A 17931-nucleotide genomic window follows, 5' to 3' on the forward strand; every position below is an offset into this window, starting at 1 on the left:
CCGCTCTCTCTCCCTTTTCTTTTTGCTTTCTCGTCCCTCTGTCCTCGCAGGCCGTTCTCCAATTCTTTCCTTTCTCTCACGTTCACCTTGGCTTTCTCTCTCTTTCTGGCTCTGCCCCCACTGAGATGTGGGCCCAAGGCGTTCTTGTTATCGCCAGGCCTCAGAGCGCGCTCTGTGTTCTCTCTGCCTCTCTCAGGGAGCGCGTGAACAAGCGGAGGGTGAAGGAGATCGTGAAGGAGTTCACGCTGCTCTGCCGCGGACTGCACGGCACCGAGTATGCTGCCGACTACTGACCCGGGCACTCCCGGACCCTGGCTCCACCCAGGTCAACCAGACCCCAGACCCCACCTGAGCTCAACAGAACCGACTCCCCCTCAACCCCTGACCCACCAGCGCAGGACTAAGGCACCTGGACGATTTCCGCTGGAGCCAGGCTGCACGCGAGTGCGGCGCAAGAGAACATAAGGCACGCCTGGGCAGAAGATGGCCAAAAACAGCACAGACATGGACAGAGGGGGCTGGCCCAGGCCATGGCCTGCTGCTTCATGTCCCGGCCGAGATGCGCCAACAACCGCCAGGCTAGAGATCTCATCCTCCTCTTCATTTTTGTTGTGTTTCTGTTTTTATTCGTCTTTCGTTGAATGAAGAGCCAGACTGCGAGATGATGAGCTTTCTTTGGTTTGAAATGTGGCCTGTTGGCACTGCTTCCCCCTGTAAGGCATGCTGTCTGTGAAATGCACCTTCGCTCCCAGTTTTGTGCCGCCCTTCCAAGCTCTTCCTTCATGAGATGCATCAATATGATACTTCTATACCCTTAGTCTTCTTCGTTTTAAAAAAAAAAATTGGACAGACTCTTTTGAAACAATGCTGCTGCTCCTGCTGCTGCTATTAGACCCTCTTGAGAGAAGGGGGAGTGATGGACAAGAAAAAAGATATTCTTTGGCATATCATTGACTGAAAAAAGGACTCCGGTGTAAGGATGTGATTGTTTCGAAATGGAGACGCAGTAAGCTAACACTGCAAAAATGCTGATTTTCCGCGCGCTGTCTCCCTGTCTCTCTCGTTCTCACTCTGTTCCTCTGTCCTCGCCAAGGGTGTATTTCTGAACCATTGTGAAGATTGAGAGATACTTTGAATGTTTTTAATAACTCTGTTGGAGCTTGCTCAGAATACATGTTAATTAAGAAGAGATTGCATGTTCCACAGCTGACCAAGGAGAGAAAGGGGGAGACTGGACAGCCAGAAGAGAGAGGCTGTTTAAAGAGCAGGTTTATTACCGTCTACGACATGCACTAACTCCTGCTGCCCTGAAGAACAAAACACAGACGTGGCTCACAGTCTGACAGGACTCAGACCTGCTTGTCTTGTTGAATGTGTCTTTGATTGTTCACTGCGCCAAGGAATGGTTCTGTGACATCACTGATAACAGCTTTTCACGCTTCCTGCTTTTGTGAAAATGTCGAAAACAGTTGCTGTATGTGTTGTGTCTGGGAGGGAGGGGTAAGTTCAGAAATGATAGAGAGATGGAAAGGGAAAAGAGAATAGACCTGCTTTCTGAGAGCTTGGCCCCTTGGGTCTTTCAGTGCTGACCAGGACGTTGGGATGGGACGCAGAGCACAGCTGGGGTAAAGTGAGGGGAGGGATACAGAGTTGTAGTCTCTCTTTTCGCTGGATGGATTATAATCGGTGAAAGGTGACTAGGTGTTGGGCAAGGGAGCAAAGGTAAACAGAAAATGTACATTGATTTTTGTACCTGGTTTTAATTTATTAAACATATCTAAGGCAGCAAGCTCTTAAGTGTCTGTTCTGTTATTTGTAATGTTATTTTTTCATTTTTAACCTTTTTCTCTTAAACGCATTGACTGGGTGGCTAAAGCAGTACTCAGAAGTTTAAATCCATACACTCACCTCTGCAGGAAAGGCCTCCCATGCACAGCATATCCATTTAATTCACAGCAAAGAGACGGGTGAGCCGACTTCAGTTCATATAGCCCTGCTTGTGAACCCCCTATTATTTGGTCCTTCAGTTTCTCAGGTGTGGATATGCTTGTTCATTTGGGGGCCATGTCTCAGAGACCTTTGACAAGTAATGTTAAGTTCAGTTACATAGTTGTGATTCAGTTGCTCTTTGAAGGTGGTGAACAGTTGGACAACAGTTGCGGATGGGTTGAAAAATATGAAGTGGGCTGCAGTAAAACTATAGAAACTACAGAAATGATCTCTAATATCCGCCTTCATCGAGTTTAAAATAATTTGGCACAAGGCTAATGAACAATTTGCCTGGTTTGTCTGACTACAGGCCAGGTCTACAGGTTCTTGTGATGCTTTTTGTACAAAATAAATCAAGAAATGAGCAAGAAGAACAAGGGAGGTCTCCAGCAGTCTGTTGTCCTCCGTCTTGGTAATGGGCAAGGAAGAAAGTGAAGCTTGTGTGGGTTCCATGTAGCTCATGGACATTACAGGTCAGAAGATGTGTGACAGCTCAGACTCAGAAGAGTACTACGCCTCTTCTAAGGACATGCATGATTGCAAAAACAAGGCTGCCCTGGTCCCCGAGGGTATCTCTGTCTCCTTACTTTCATTTCGACTTGGGAACAAACCAGCCTAAGTCAGCTAACAACTTAGTTAACCTAAGTTAACTGAGCCACTAACCTTCTCTCGGCTCTCTGGGTTATGCTGCTTTAAAGAGATGTAGAAAATCTAGATGCACGAGCCTCCCCAGGACTGGACAGCCTTGTTGAAAACTAGGAAACCTTCTACCTTACTACTTTGGAACATATTTTGCAAAACCAACTGTGATACGAAAAATTATGAAAGTTATGAATTATGAATGTTAATATCTTTTTGTTTTACAGAGTATAGACTTTTTACCCTTAAATTAAGTATTATATGTTGAATTTGGGTGGTGGGTGGAGGTTCTTCACCTATTTTAATTTTGTGATCCAATCTGAAGACACCGTAAATTAGTGTTGCCATATTTAAATAGCCGTACCAATATCAAAATGGAAAAGCACTGTGCATAATATAGGACAGAAACTGCAGACTGATCTTATGATGAAGGCAAACAAGTAGTGTGAGGAAAACTGAACAGGTGCATGAACAGAATTATCTTGTTTCAGTTCTTTCATAAAGTGGTAGTTTCATAAAGACAGTGGCACTCATGAAATACTCAATTTCATAACCACGGAGATGCCTTTGGCTTTTGGGACAGCTGTGTCCGAGTACTGTAGGTGTGTTTAAATACAGCACTACAATGAAATAATAATAGGGTGTTCAATCAGGAGTTCTAGAAGCACGTCTATTTTATCAGTAAGCAGTGCAATTCGCATTTGATTTGTAAAGTGCTCATTTCACGAAAGGTGAAATTTCAAATCTGCAGCGTAATTTAAAAAACACGGGACTGGTATGCCCTGGGAGAGGGGGGCGGCTTTGCAGTGAAGTTCTTGAGAAGTCACAAGTAGGAGAGCATTCTGACATACAGGGAGCTGATAAACACTAACCCACTGGCCTACTGAACTGATGTCAATGGACAGAGAAAGCACATGTGAACGACTGGGCGCAGTGCCACATGGAGCGTGCACACACTCCGACTCTTGTACAGAGAGAGAACATAAGAGCTGTCTGTCCTTCACTCCCTCTTTATCTCACCATCCATTTTCTAACCACTTTCTCCAATACAGGGTGGCGGCTCCCCTTATTGGAGGCGAATAATAACTAAGACCGCAGTGTTAGTTCTCCAGAGCTGTGGTTTTAACAGAACATGTAGTGATATAACAGGTCTGTGGCTTGCGTAAAACAAAAATGTAAAATTATTCTTGTCTCAATGTTAAGAATGCATTGTATAATTAAAAACAGCTTGAGTCCAAGGTTTGTCTTTTGTTTAAATAATAAAAAGTATAAAACTCCTACAATAGATACAGTAGATCACTGGCTGCATGTCCCAGTGTGAGTCCATTGTTCTAGGGTGGTTAGTGAGCAGCTCTCCACAGTCACAGACTCCTCCAGAGTCCCAGCACTGCGAGGCCTAAGGCTCTGTCTGTCAGACAATGTCTTCACAGCTGATGCACCTCTGTAAGTCCACAGGCCGAAGCACGGGGACCCCCCACCCCAGGCCAGGATTATCGTATCCGTGTGAAGAGATTCAGGACAGATTTGGACTCCTAAAGAAAGAAGGCACAAACATACAATGACCACTCACTGGAATACTCAAGTCTGTAATTAAGGAACTGACAGGTGTGTTTTAAGCCTCAATGGTTTTACAAGCAAATGTGTATAATGAGTGCGTCACTGTCACAATACCACACTGTCACATGGGTCCTGGAGCCCTGCGCTTTTTACACACAACTCCAGTCCTAAACCATGATCCAGCAGACAGCAGGGGCTTTGGATAGTTGAGAAAACCTGGATAGGCTTTCAGCTTAAGAGCTTGTCAGTGCATCACTCAGCCTCCATTTGATGTAGGTCTTGAAATGTCAGTGTTTCACATGGCAATCCCTGTTGAATTTACAGAGGGCCTATTTGGTTTAATTAAAAAAATGCTATTCATGAAACCGGAATGATTTCCCTTGGGCTCATGTCTCTGGCTCGACTGCACTTTTGATTGGTTCTCTTTTGTAATTGCAACATGGCCCTCCTGCATCTGTGTAAGTCTTCCAATAATGTCAGTTAGCCTCCTGCGAGTTTCCACTGAGTGCTGATATTAGTATACGTGTACTTGTATGCTGGCTGAAAAATGACAACCTTAAATGAGTTTCAAGTGACGTTGCCTACTTTGTCTTCTTTTGTACACGAAGCTTGCTCCAAACACACGGTTACGGCTGAAAGGGAAGTGTGTTCATATAAAATAAACAGCAGTCTGGGTGTTGGAGGCACTGACCTTGGTGCAACGTGTTTTACTAAAGACGTTCCAGAAGCGCAAAGTCTCGTCTCCAGCTCCTGTCACGATTGCCTCGCCATCTGGAGAGATGGCCTGAGCCAGAACAACAGAGGCAGGGATTAAAGGGGGAGAAGTAGGGAAACTTCAGTGGATGAATAACTTCCTGAGTATTGTAAGGTGCAGAAGAATAAGATATTCCATCCAATTTATCCCCCCGTCTATGCTGGCACAATGTGAAATTTGACACTAAAATAGTGCAATTGATAACTCAAGGAAATGATGGAAAAAAAAGCTAAATCACGTTGGCAGTGGCATACCTAAACAAATAAATCGCTTTAATTGTCTCAAAGTTACCAGACACCTTTGTGTGTTCCAGGTTGGCCAAGAAGTGATTCCACATGAAAACAGGATTAGTCCAGCACTGCCAGCACCTGAGTAAATCCACCCACAACCCACATTATGACTTTGCCCCCTTCTAATCAGCCACCCCTTAACCCTTATAACCTCCACGCCTCTCAGTAGCTCTTTCCCCCTTCTCCCTACCTGAAAAGCCTGCAAGAGCTCACTGGTGCAGCCCCCTCTGCTGCTCACACCTCATTCATCTATCTCAGCGTGCTCCCCACTCAAACCCCTCTCTAACATTATAATCCCTCACCCTCAAAGCCACTCTCCCTTTAACTGCCCCTCTCCTTCAGGCGCCCCCAGCACAGCTCACCAGGTACAGGACCCTGTAGGAGTGTCCAGTCAGCTTGGCCACCTGTGTGAGGGAAGGGTATTTCCACACCAGGATCTGGTTCTGAGAATAGCCGTGTGTGCTGACCTGTGACACGGGACAACACAGGAAGCACACGGAGTCTGACACATGGCTTGGAGCTGATAACTACTTGTTAAGTTCTGTGTTGTCTACTTTGTGCCATGATTAGTACAGTCTGTTCTGCTTGCTCTAGTCAGTCCACTCTAATGCTTTGTGATCAGGGCTGGATGCTCTATGTTCAGTGTTTTCTGCTGTGCAATAGATAATATTGGGTTAATTTCAGTGTATCAATGTGTCCTTGACATTGGTTGTCAGTGTGGGGCTGTGTCTCTGTCTCTCGCTAGTTTGTTGCGGTGTTTGGACCAGTCTCCACAGTGTCGTTGCTGGCATACTGTCTCTTGTCTCTCACCAGCTCGTTGGCGTGTTTAGACCAGGCCAGGTTGCAGACTTGGGATCCGGTGTCAGTGCTCTGCAGGGGCTGGCCAGTTAGTGTGTTCCAGAAACGGATGCAGCGGTCGGCCGTGCCGCCCCCCGAAGCCAGCAGCCCGTGCTGGTGGGGAGACCAGGCGATGGCCTTCACCGCGGCCAGGTGGTCAGTGTACTGCTGGACGGGCACCAAGCTGGAGCTGTTCCACACCAAGAGCTAGAGCAGGAAACAAGACGAGGGAGTGAGACAGAGGTTCTGCAGGACGTGCAGGGAGAGCGCCTGTCAAACAGAGGTTCAGGGGACAGGATAAAGACAGACAGGCAACCGGACAAGAACGGGCTGAAAAGCACACAGAGACGGGCAGTCAGAGGGAAGACGGCAGGCAGTCCTGCAGGGACACAGACAGACAGGCAGGCGGCTGGGCCCTGCCTTGTTGTCGTTGCCACCCGACGCCAGGTGCTGGTGGTCCGGGGACCACTTCAGTCCGCAGACCTCCTGGCGGTGCCCCTGCAGCCGCCGTTCGGCCTGGGCGGGGCAGCGTACGTCCCGCTGCAGGATCAGGCGGTCACGGCTGCCGGAGGACAGCTGCTCCGCGTTCCAAGCCAGCGCTCCTGGGAGAGACGCGAGAGGGCAAGGGGTTACCCGTTGATGTCGGTATTGAACAGCGCAGGATACAGGCTGCAGCCACATCTCGCTGCACGTCCTTGTGTGAAGAACTCGGTTCTTTTCCTGTCAGATCTGTACTGCATGCCTGAGTCTGAGCGCACTGCTTTTTTTCTGTTTGTAGTCTTTACCCTCTGAGTCACTACAGACAATTAGCCAGGGATGCAAAACCCCAGTCACAGAGAGCTGCAGTGTCTGAAGGTTTTCCTTCTGCCTCCGCTCTAAATGATGTAATTAAGCGAATCATTAGCTTAACTGGTCCAATTTACCTCTTTTTAAAGGTCTTCAGCTGTTGATGGATGTGCACCTATGGTTAAGTGTCATGGCAACTGGAATCAAATCCTTTCTTAAATCAATGAAACACATTAAAAAAATTTCCCTTTGTTTCTTTGGTGGCGTATAGAGTGTAAATGTGGCCACTAGTGGAGCAATTAGAAAGAACGTCAGTCTGACTTGTGCTCAAGATGCTGGGTTTAGTCAGGAAGGCCTGTATTTGGATGTTAATAATAGTTCTCTGTGTTTCACCTCCCTCTCTTCCTCTGTATAACCCCACTCGGAGTGTCTGACTCTACCCTTAGCCATGGTGGTCCCTGCTCTCCCTCTTGATTATACGCGTCTTGATTATACACGAGCCAAGTTCCTGCAAGATGACTTGGTTCTACTGTTCACCCAAGGAGCAGACCCGGCAGCACAGCCTGCCAGTGCTAGAGCAGTACTGTCAGACCTGGGTCCTGGTGCTATAACATGGAAAACACCCACGTTACAGACCCCAAAAAACAAAAAGACTAGGGCTCACAAAGCAGGAGTCCCAATTTACAAAACACCACAATCTATCGTTATTGAAGCCTGACCATTAATGCTTTCAAGAGCTTTAACCAGTGAATGGACAAATAGAAAAGGCATCCTTAACTTTCAATACCATCAAAAAATGCCATCAGTATCTGTCCATAAATATCTGACACTGTTATCCAGTTCAATTAACTCCATGGCAGTATGGTACGGACACCAGTCAGCCAACTAAATTACACAGAATAGCATAAACACCCAGCAAAAAATCCTGGTGGTTGAAATATGCAAAAAAACATTATTATAAGAACAGTTCAAAAACACAGAAATATGCTTTGGCTGCAATATATGAATATGCAGGGCTGAATTAGACCAAAAGAGTGCCCAAATTTCTGGTTACATGTCAGGAAGTGGAAACCCAGAGTCACTTGTGTTGAAGGCCCTGCGAATCCAGGAGCTCAGTCTACAAGAGTCCCCTCGGCTGGTATAATTATTTCTCTTCTTAGACTGCCTCTGCTTCTGTCTTACGAGGAAGCCAAAGATTACTGTTTTATTCAACTCACTGGAGGGCTGTTCACATCACTTGAAATGTTTTTAGTCTGTGTGCCCTGCTAAGATGGGAGACCCTCAGGAAGCACCAGTAAGATGCATAAACAGGAGAGAGGGAGGGAGCAGGAGAAGGATGGAGAGGAGGGATGTGGGAGGAAAGTAGGGGAAAGGAAGGCGAAAGGAAAAGCACTGGAGAAAGGAAGGGTGAGTAAGAGCTGAAAATGTGTTTGTCCATTGAATTTGGTTTAAATATTTCTCCAAATGCGTGTCCTACTGTATGGTATATTTGTGCTGTGGCAATGTTCTGGGTTAAAGTTATGCAGACAGAGCACTTTGAATCTGAATATGAGAGCATGCTATAGGGGCACTAGAAAAGAAAGAGATACAACTGAGGGTCCCAGGCTGAGAAAAGCAGAGAGAGAAGAGGGAATAGAGGCACTAAGAGACGCAAGGGCTCACACATAAACAGCCACTGACCCACTCTGGCTGAGTGTCCATCCAGGCAGATCAGCTTCTTCCCCGCTGCTGCATCCCAGATCTGGACATAGCCCTTATGGGTCCCCACGGCAACCAGACTGCCCTGTGGAGGGAGACAGGGCGAATGAGATGGAGGCGTGGTGGGTCAGGGGTTAGAGAGAGCGGAGTGCAGTGTGTGTGCTGTATACAGTGAGTTTACTGTGTGCAGCTTGTGTACGACTGCAGTCCTGAAGGCCACACTGTCTGCAGCTTTTAATCCCACCTGAACTCATAACTACTGTGTTAACGGTAACACTTTCATGAAGGTGTCTATTGTAACTGTCTATAAATGTTACTAATAGTGCTAGAAACAGATATAAAACATTAGCAGATAATTCTAACCCTAGGTCATAGTTCAGATTATGGTCAAGATTAGGCTTTCGTTACTTACAAACCCCTAACCTACTAATTTATTAAGTGATTAAGTGATTAATTCACTCTCTACACATTAAAATATGAAGCTAAAACAAACAGAAAGTAAGATCACAGTTCAGAGGAATTTAATCAATGTTTGTCAAGAAAGGATTAACTATGATTAGTGAACTGCATGACATAGATGTGACATATTCAGCCCAACAGCAGAGGCCTGTTTTCCATAAAAGAGAAAGAACAAGCCCTGTTATGGTATAACACTACTTGGTAACACTCAGAAATGAGTGAAACAACAGGCCTTAAAGAATAGACTATGCAAGGTGAAACTGGGCTTGGAGTCTGGGTGTATCAAGAGGCCAAGGCCATTTGCCTCTGTGCGTGTCACTATCAGACATGGAAGGATTTAGTTGATGAGTCAGTGAGCTTGGTGTTCTGTTACAAAAACTCTGGCAATGTCTAGGGTGTCATTAATTAGAGATTATTATTACTTCTATCTGACGTGCATACTCAGATGCTCAAATGTTGTTTACAGACCAAACAGCAGTGTGTAACGTTTTGTAAAGTTTATAAAGTTGCAATAGAATAAGCACTGTGAGCAATACAATTTGAGTTCTGCATCCAGTGTTCAGTGTACAGTGAGCGTACTGTGTAAAGTGTACAATGTTACACTGCATGTATTACATACAGAGTTTGCAGTGCATAGCGTGTATACTAGGTTAGACTGTTTGTATTATCTGTATTATATGTGTCTAATGCCCGCAGTTTCTTGTGTCAGACTCACCCTCTCGTTCCAGCACACTGATGTCACAGAGTCACCGTCCACTGACAGGTCGCACAGGCGCGTCACCTTGGGGACAAAGGAATATCGTCAAGTCCTGCCTCGCGCTCCTCCTCTCCGCTACCTCTCTGCTCCATCCCGCGGCTCTCCCCCCACCTGGCTGGTACAGGCACTCCACAGATAGACGCAGGCCCCCAGCCCCACGCTCAGCACGTTTCCGGCAGACCAGTCCACCAGGTTGAGGTAGAAGTCATCCTGCAGCTCCGGAGCATCCAGGACCTTGAAGGGAATCTTGGAGATCTTGCGCGTGGGCTTCCTTGGGGAACGTAGCAGCTTGTGACTGCAGACAGAGAGACTGCTGGGTTAAAGGGGAACTGCAGCGCCATTTTCACAGTTCTGGGTTAGAAAGGATCAGCATTTCAACCCGCAATAAAAGTAAAACGGTCACAGTAACTTGTAGAAGCTCTAATTTACATCACAAAATAGATGAAATTTCCAGGTATGCGCAGCACCATGTTCTGTGATTCAGAACTAGGCAACAAAACGTCCGGTGATGTGTTGCAGCCTTATGACATTGTAAACAAGCAGCCTTGTGAATACATCTCTTTTAATCCAACAGAAATATCGCTCTCGACTGCAAGACTTACTTGTTAACTCTGCACGCAGATCACGTTGGAGCATTTCTGCAGTGAAATATCTGCTGCACAACCCGTACGTATTCGTTTGTACATCACATTACATTAGTCATCGCGGCGACTAGTGAGCAGGAAGGGCCGCATCACATCGCAATTTGTGGGAACTCGAATGCGAGTTTTCAACAACATGGTGACTTACAGTACTTTCACAAAGTTCACAAAAAATTTCAGAAATGCTTTCTATGACGTCAATGAATTTATTTTATTACTGAGATTTAATAACCGGTCTGAGAAATTGGGACTGCAGTTCCCCATTAAGCTGCAGCACTGACTGACACACTTGATTGCCTTAGCACAGGTGTCAGGCTCAGCAGACAGGCACATTCCGACAGAGGCCTTCGCCTGGAGTGGTACCAGACAGGTGCTGACCTCTTGTTGCTCAGTGGAGACAGGGAGTATGGTGAGACCTCATTGCCGTTGTCAGCTGGAGTCTTCTTAGTGTTGACAGTGTACTTAAAGAGAAAGTGAAAATGAACAAGAGGAAAAGAGGGCATTAACATGCCATCCCTTCTCAGCAGCTGCTGCCCCCCCCCCCAACTAAAAATACTAAACAGGTTGTCTGCACTGTGTGTGTACAGTGTACAGTGAGCGTATTGTGTAAAGTTTAAAGTGTTACATTGTATTTGCAGTGCACAGCGAGTGTACTAGATTAGACTATTTATAACATCTGCTGTTTAGGGCTGTCTTGCCCCCCATCTCCATCTCCTTGGCCTATACTGTCCTTCTCCATTCATTTTTTGTCTTCATATCCCCCTTTTCTCATCGTCAGATGGCGCTGCTAAGTGTCCTGTATAAACTCACTCTCTTACCCGGAAGAGGTTGTGAGTGTCTTGTGCAGGCTGTGTGAACCTCCGGTCCTCTGTGTGGGGGTCGCTGACCTTCTCGATGCTGGCGCCCAGCAGCTCGTTCCTCAGCAGCGCAGCGTAGGCCACAGCGTCTGCCGGAGACAGGGGCTTGAGGTCCCGACAGGCAGCCGCAGTGGCAAAATGTTTCAACCACTCAGTGCCACATACTGGGTTGGAAATGCACATGTGCCTCATGGCAACCCCGAAATTTTTAATACTAAGCAAAATAGTTTGAAATGTGATTTCTTAAACAAATTCTAATGAACTTCATTGTCCGTCTTTATCTCCTTTGAAATGAAGATGGAAGTGAAGTGCGTGAGCTACAGTATGGTACAATGAGTGCGGTGACTGGGCCGCAGTGGGAAAAACTATCGCTCCAGTTTCGATTCAGTAGATCCCACCTTGTGGCGGAGTGGGGCTAGCAACATGCTTCCACCCTGGTCTGTCCACCACCATGGCTAAGCAATGCGAGTGATGTCAGCAGGTTAATACTGTTTCCACATTGCGATACTGGAATGAGCCAGGCTGCCTCAAGCTTTGGAGTACTGGCTCTGGGGCAGCACTATTTTTCCACAGAGCATTCTCCTTCCAGTCCCTAACTGCACTGAGTCCTGACATATGAAATGCTGCAGCCTTGATGCACTGAAAAAAAGGCATCTCTGATAGAACACAAACAGCAATGTGGCATAGTTTGGCCATGTGCCCATATGTACAGTGTGGCCCAATTACAAAAAAGGTTAATTCCACTATACTTGGGCATATTACAGCTTTCCACAGCAGTCTTTTTTCTGCATGTGTATTTTTTTGCCTCCAGCAGTTTAAGGCTGTGTTCCATACCTTACTGTTCATACCCCAGACCTCAGCAAAACTCGCAGTTAAAAAGCAAAGACTAAACCCCACCCACCCTGCAGTTGAATGGGAGGATGCTGTCACGAACAGTTCTTTCCGGGCCCTATGCAGACAACACGGTCCGGAATAGTGAAGAAACACTGGGGAAAAAGTCATGCAGGAGAGGGTATGGAGACAGGGGGCGTGTCCAAGGGGTGCAGATGTCCAGGGAGAGTGAGTCCGGGGCGAACAATCCATGAGTAAATCCAAACGGGTAATCCAAGACAGAAGGTAGAGTCCAAGGCCAGGGGATCCATCCAGGGAATAAAACCATGAACCGGGTCAGGACCGGCGGGGCGGGGAATCAGGAACAGAAGGTTAAAACCATAACGGAGCCAGACGCAGCAGGACCCCGGGCTCTCACGAAGCGGAATTCAATGAGGAACCAGGAGTGACGTCTGCGTCTGGCTTTTAAGGTGGAACGGAAATAAGAAACAGGTGCAGGTAATGGGGCAGAACAAGGAAGGGCTGGAGCGCCCTTAAGAGGAGGAGTAGCGATCGTGACAGACCCAGCCCTGTTATAGCTCTGTTACAGAGGACGATTTGCTGGGACTGACAAGAGTCTTGGATCCCTGAACTGCCATGGCAACCGGAGGTGCTGAGAAAGATTAATCTGCGTCACATTTTTTCTGTTCTTTCTTGTAGTGAAATCACCAATTCTTCTTTATTTTCCTCCACGTTGGGATCACGAACTGAGATGAGTGCTACACACCTCCAACTCGAACCAGGGTGGTCCAAAAGTAGACAGCACACACAGTATGCACTTTGGTGCAACTGCTTCTTTTCACACTGCCACGTCTCACAGTGCCTGTAGCAGAGCCCTACAGCTGAAAGTTCCAGAGGCTTAGCAAGGGACAGGGACACAGCTGAGAAAACTCTGTCTGACGCAAGCCCGTCAAACCCCAACGACCATCAGCCTGCTGTGTGCTGCCACTCGTGTGATCCTAGTCTGCTCACGTCACAGTGCAGAATCCCTCAACTACAGACCACAACTGCACTCTGAGCCAGAGACCTGCGCTGGTTCATTCAGTTTTAAACCACTTTAATTGTGTTGTGATGCCAGGAACGACTCCTCCACAGACAGCTATCTGGTTATTAGCAGAGCAGGTTATTACTATTAATAAGGCCTCATAACAACCATGAGCAACAGAGCAACAGAGACGGATGAGAGCCCTACCTTTCCCACTGTCACTGCTGGCCTCCTTTGCCTTGCGGTTCTGGTTTGGAGATTTGCTGTTTTCCTGCAGGGACGGACAAAGATTGTAAGATAGAGAAGGAACAAAAAGACTAATCTATCACTTCTACCGAGCATAAAGATCAGATGGCCCCATAAAATTGTACTCTAAAGGTCAGTCTGCACCACAGAGAGGTGTTTGGAGGGTAGAGAGGTCAGGAGGTCAGGACTGTGGAGATTTCAGGGACTGTGGGAAGGATAGGAGAGCTGTAAGAGGAGGTCAGGGGATTAGAAAAGTCACAGAGTATAGGGTGCAAAGAGGTCATAAGGCAAATGACTCAGCAGATCAGGGTGAAGCCAGCAGCAGCTGTGAGACTCACGTTGATAGAGTGGAAGTTGACGGTCCAGTTGCAGCCAGCCCGGGCAGGGATGAAGCGATCTCCTGATTTGAGAACACTGGTAGTACAGTTCACAGCCGCAGACTGGACACAGAGAGAGGTGGGACGGAGCAGGGGAGGGGGGCAGTGAATGGAGGTGAGACAGAGGTAGAGAAGGAGACAAACACTCCTTGTCACTCAGCTGTCCAATTTCTCTTCATGCCTGCCCATGACAAACAGAATGATGTTGTCTGTTCAACTTGACAGCAAGCCTCTGGCCTGTGCTACACAGGGTTTGGGCAGAGTGTGCTAGTGTTTTCGCCTCTGTCAGTGGGTGTTCTTCACTGTTTTTGGCATGTGTTATTTTCACTGTTCCCAATCCAGTTCAATTCTGGGGACAGGCTCGTTTTTTAGTTTACTGCTGACCAACCAGAAGGGCTGATGTAATTTTCTTCTATCACACAATAACATCCTTAACATGACAGAAAATAAGAGAAAATATATGTTCTCTGTGAAAATAGCAACAACTACCCATGGAGATCTAGAGACTCATATTAGTAAAGATTTTAATGGATTGTATCACAGGAAGGACTGAAAGAAATAATATAGAGGGTATATTTCATTATTGTTAGGACAATATTTCACTTAAGAGGAAAGAAATTCATACATGGTCAGCTTATAAGCACAATCATAGAAATAAGTATATGTATGAATCTTAACATGACTTACTAAAAATCTTAATTATTTAACTTAGAGTTCTGTATACATAAAAGAAACACTAAACACATGCAGTACTATTAACAATGCTTATTAATAATAGAGGATAACATGGCTGGATATAAGAGATTTGTCTGGAAATGTCCAACATTATCCTCCTACTTCCTCCTCAACTGCAGATAAGCATGGAAGTTGGTCAAGCTCACAACCTATCAGTCTGTTTGCGGCTGAGTGCAGCCCTCAGGCCTGAGCTAGGCTCGAACACAAGAAAATCCAAGAGGAACACCGTGTGTGCACTGTGAGGCAGCTTGCTACCGGTGCTCACTGCCTGCAATGTCATCTCACCGGTGCTAGGGGGCGCTCTGGCCGGTTCTGGTGGTTGATCTGGCGCAGCAGCCGCCTCTCATAGTCCTGGTCCATGGTGCCACCCGGGCTTGGCGACTCCTCGAGCTTCTTTCACCCCTCACCCAGGTCTCGCCTCTCTGTCGCCTCCTCTCGCTCTCAGGCTCTCACCCCCGCGGCGTCTCGCCCTTTCTAGCACGCCTGTCACTCTCGTCTCGCCCTCTTCTCACTCTCCAGTCCGGCTCCCTTCTCCGTCTCCTCTTTTCCCAGTCACACGTATCCCTCTGGGCCGAACCTGGACAGGACAACGGCAGAGGAGCCAGACAGAAACTCTGAGTGAGAGAATCCAACTCCCGGTCCTGGAGGTTTCAGGGCTGGATTCATATCTGATCTTGAGAGGAAAGAGGTCCCCGAAAACAAACTAGACTCCAGCAGTACTAATTCCCAGGACTCCAGCTTATGGATCTTGTGAGCACCAATCCCCAGTTTCAGAAAACCACCTTAAGGTAAACTGTCCCTAAATTTTCCCCTTGCGCGTCCTTTATGCTTAAGGCTGTTGTTCAATACAGCTGCATACATGAGATCAGTAGCCAGGTTCTCAGGAAAAGCCTTTCTAGTTAGTATTCAATAATTCAGGTGTTTTATGAAATCCGGTATTGCCCATTGCATTTTGTTACTTTAAAATGCAAAATAATGTTCTTTAATACTTATTATCTTGTCCATCAAGTGTGAAAGGACAGCATGGATGTGAGTTAGCAGTCCTTTAACAAGAAGCCTTACAACGTGGTTGACTTAACAAATGTATGTCACGTGACTTTTGTAACCAGGGAGAAGGTGGTGTTGAAGAAGGTGTCATCCTGTGGATGACATGTGTAACGAATACGCCCCTGCGTATAACAGGGATCTCAGCCGCCTGGGCTGGGGGAGTTCTCCTTTAGCTTAGCCGGCAAGATCCCTGTTGCGTGACGCCAGAGACCCGGGTTCGTGCCCAGGCAGTGAGGGACAAACTGGCAGGGCAGGAGTGGCAAGGGTGGAAACCCCAAGAACCATTACACATGTTAAACAGAGGCCCTTACTGCTTGGTCATTAAAAATCCCCTGGCAATGATTGTAAGGGCAGAGGTGTTAACCCCAGTGTCCTGGCTATATTCCAGTCTGGGATTGTTATCTGCCTAAAGTGCCCAACTTAAAGTAATTGGTGATGCTTTTTCTCTGTTTTCCACCTGATCTGCTGTGTAGGGGGGCTGCTGGCACAGAATGGCTGCTGTGTGCCATGCAGGGGGGCGCAGCACTTCAGTCTGGATGGAGCAGATCCCTTCCGATATGTAAATGCTTTGGGATGAAAATCTGGGATGTAAAAACAGTGTTTAAATGCAATGACTAAATGCAGTCATTGTTAAGCCAAACGGATCCTGAGGACCACATTGAGATGAAACAAGCTGTACTGGTTTCATTTAGCAAAAAAAGCTCCTTTAGACTGAAGTGTGAACTCAGAAAATACCACATTAGTAATATGACCAAACAGCTGCCTGTCATGAAACGAACTCGAAGGTCTCTCTTCTACTTTCACAATAATATATATCTTATTCTAGTACTCACAATATACAAAAACATGTAGTTTTGTGGTTACACTACACTACGGCAAGAACAATCCACGCAAGCGTGTCACGGTAAATAAGACGGCGCTGTTGTATTGCGATTACAGTACACGTCTACATTTCGGTACTTAATCAATACATCACTAATTCTTGATATCCAACAATATCCCCACCGTATTAGCACCCATTCTTTATTACTAACACGGTATCCAGAAACAAACACTCAAAACAATGATATTCAAACTTTGCGTGTATCCATATTAAATATACTGAAAGAGTATGTTATGAATGAATGTTTTAGGTTTTGATTTAGAATTTTCACGAGCGGTTTACACTTAAAGCGACATAACGCATAAACACCAGATTATGACGCAGGGTGAAACAACCGATAAACGAATACATACTGTAGATACAGTATTTTAAAACGTTCATAAATCGTACCCTTTTCCTCTTGTGTTGCAGAGATGGTGTACGCGTCAGTCTGCTTTGGAGTTGCTGACACGAAACAGCTGTGCGTTGTCAACACAACGATCCAAGCCTTCCCGTTGTCATGGTGTTATTACAATCTTAGAATTGATTAATAAATAAAAATAATACTAACAAGACTTTAAATCTATTATTACTGTCAGATTGTCGTCTTTAAGGAACTGAAAACAAATACATTGAGAAATGGTGTCGTAAGGCAAGGCGCTTGTTCAGTCTTCCTTGATGGATAAAATAATTATTTTAATCTTATTTTTCATTTTCCGATTTGTTCTTCCCGTGATGTTCTTATTCTCGTCAGACGCCACAATCAACCGATATAACTGCAGTTCCTTGAGCCTGTTCGTATCTATGTGTCTACTGTATAATACTGGCCCAACATGGCCGCTGCACAACAGCAAAACGCAGCTGCGCTCTCGGGGAATTTTGTGGAAAGAAAAAAATGATCCGAGTCAGGTAGTGTGGATATAGTGGATACACTGGGCCCCTGCTACAGTTCTCTAGCACATAAATAAGGAGACGGGGCTTATCGAGTAACTCGCACTGAAACAACAGCCTATAATAGCCCACATCAGACGCATAGTCAAAACTCACTGAATTGACATGATAAAACACTGGGCTCCCAGACTGGGATGGGGGAGCCGGTGAGCCCCCCTGAAAAGCTTGAAGTGTAAAACACCGTCTCTAAAGGCACATTCATAAAAAAAGAACATAGCAATCAACTGTAACTATAAGTTAGGCTTCAATTGTTACCAAGTTGGTTTCAGAAGTATTACATTTAAATGTACACTATATATTTATGGGGTTCGGTCCCAGTTAAAATGTTGCCTTAAAAAGAGGTCCCCACTAAGTATTTGATAGCTCCCTAAAAAAAATACATTCCGGTATTATAAAGCAATAATAAAATGCGTTGGTGCACCCCCAGCACTCCCACAGGTGTCCCGACAAGTCCTGGACGGTTTGGTAATGACAGGGATCACGGTGCCAGTCCGAACTTGGAGCTGCGAACATCTTACCATTAAAGCAAGGCATCCCAGGTCTGGTCCTTGCTCACATTTTTGTTTTGGTCCAACTGAGCCTCTCCCTTCATTT

General features: G+C 46.2%; 2 protein-coding genes across 2 annotated transcripts in view; one reads left to right on the plus strand and one right to left on the minus strand.

The window, feature by feature from the left end:
* Positions 1–1789, plus strand: part of ipo13b (importin 13b) — a 43583-nt gene extending 41794 nt beyond the window's left edge. Inside the window, exon 22 of the mRNA XM_088926633.1 lies at positions 197–1789. Within this exon, the coding sequence (XP_088782759.1) occupies positions 197–293 (97 nt within the window). The 3' untranslated portion in view covers positions 294–1789. The remainder of the gene's footprint in view (positions 1–196) is intronic.
* A 1939-nt stretch (positions 1790–3728) lies between these two features.
* On the minus strand, positions 3729–17443 carry fzr1b (fizzy/cell division cycle 20 related 1b). The gene is made up of 14 exons (XM_088926634.1): positions 16798–17443; positions 14763–15054; positions 13704–13805; positions 13327–13390; positions 11226–11353; positions 10786–10868; positions 9878–10061; positions 9725–9790; positions 8533–8635; positions 6487–6668; positions 6040–6273; positions 5592–5696; positions 4877–4969; positions 3729–4160 (listed from the first exon to the last, which is right to left on the minus strand). The coding sequence occupies exons 2-14, from the start codon at positions 14835–14837 to the stop codon at positions 4119–4121; spliced, it is 1461 nt and encodes a 486-aa protein (XP_088782760.1). The 5' UTR covers positions 14838–15054; positions 16798–17443; the 3' UTR covers positions 3729–4118.
* Positions 17444–17931: the final 488 nt, after the last annotated feature.

The sequence above is a fragment of the Atractosteus spatula genome, chromosome 11, assembly GCF_055471065.1.
Source record: "Atractosteus spatula isolate fAtrSpa1 chromosome 11, fAtrSpa1.hap1, whole genome shotgun sequence".
Classification (NCBI taxonomy): domain Eukaryota; kingdom Metazoa; phylum Chordata; class Actinopteri; order Semionotiformes; family Lepisosteidae; genus Atractosteus; species Atractosteus spatula.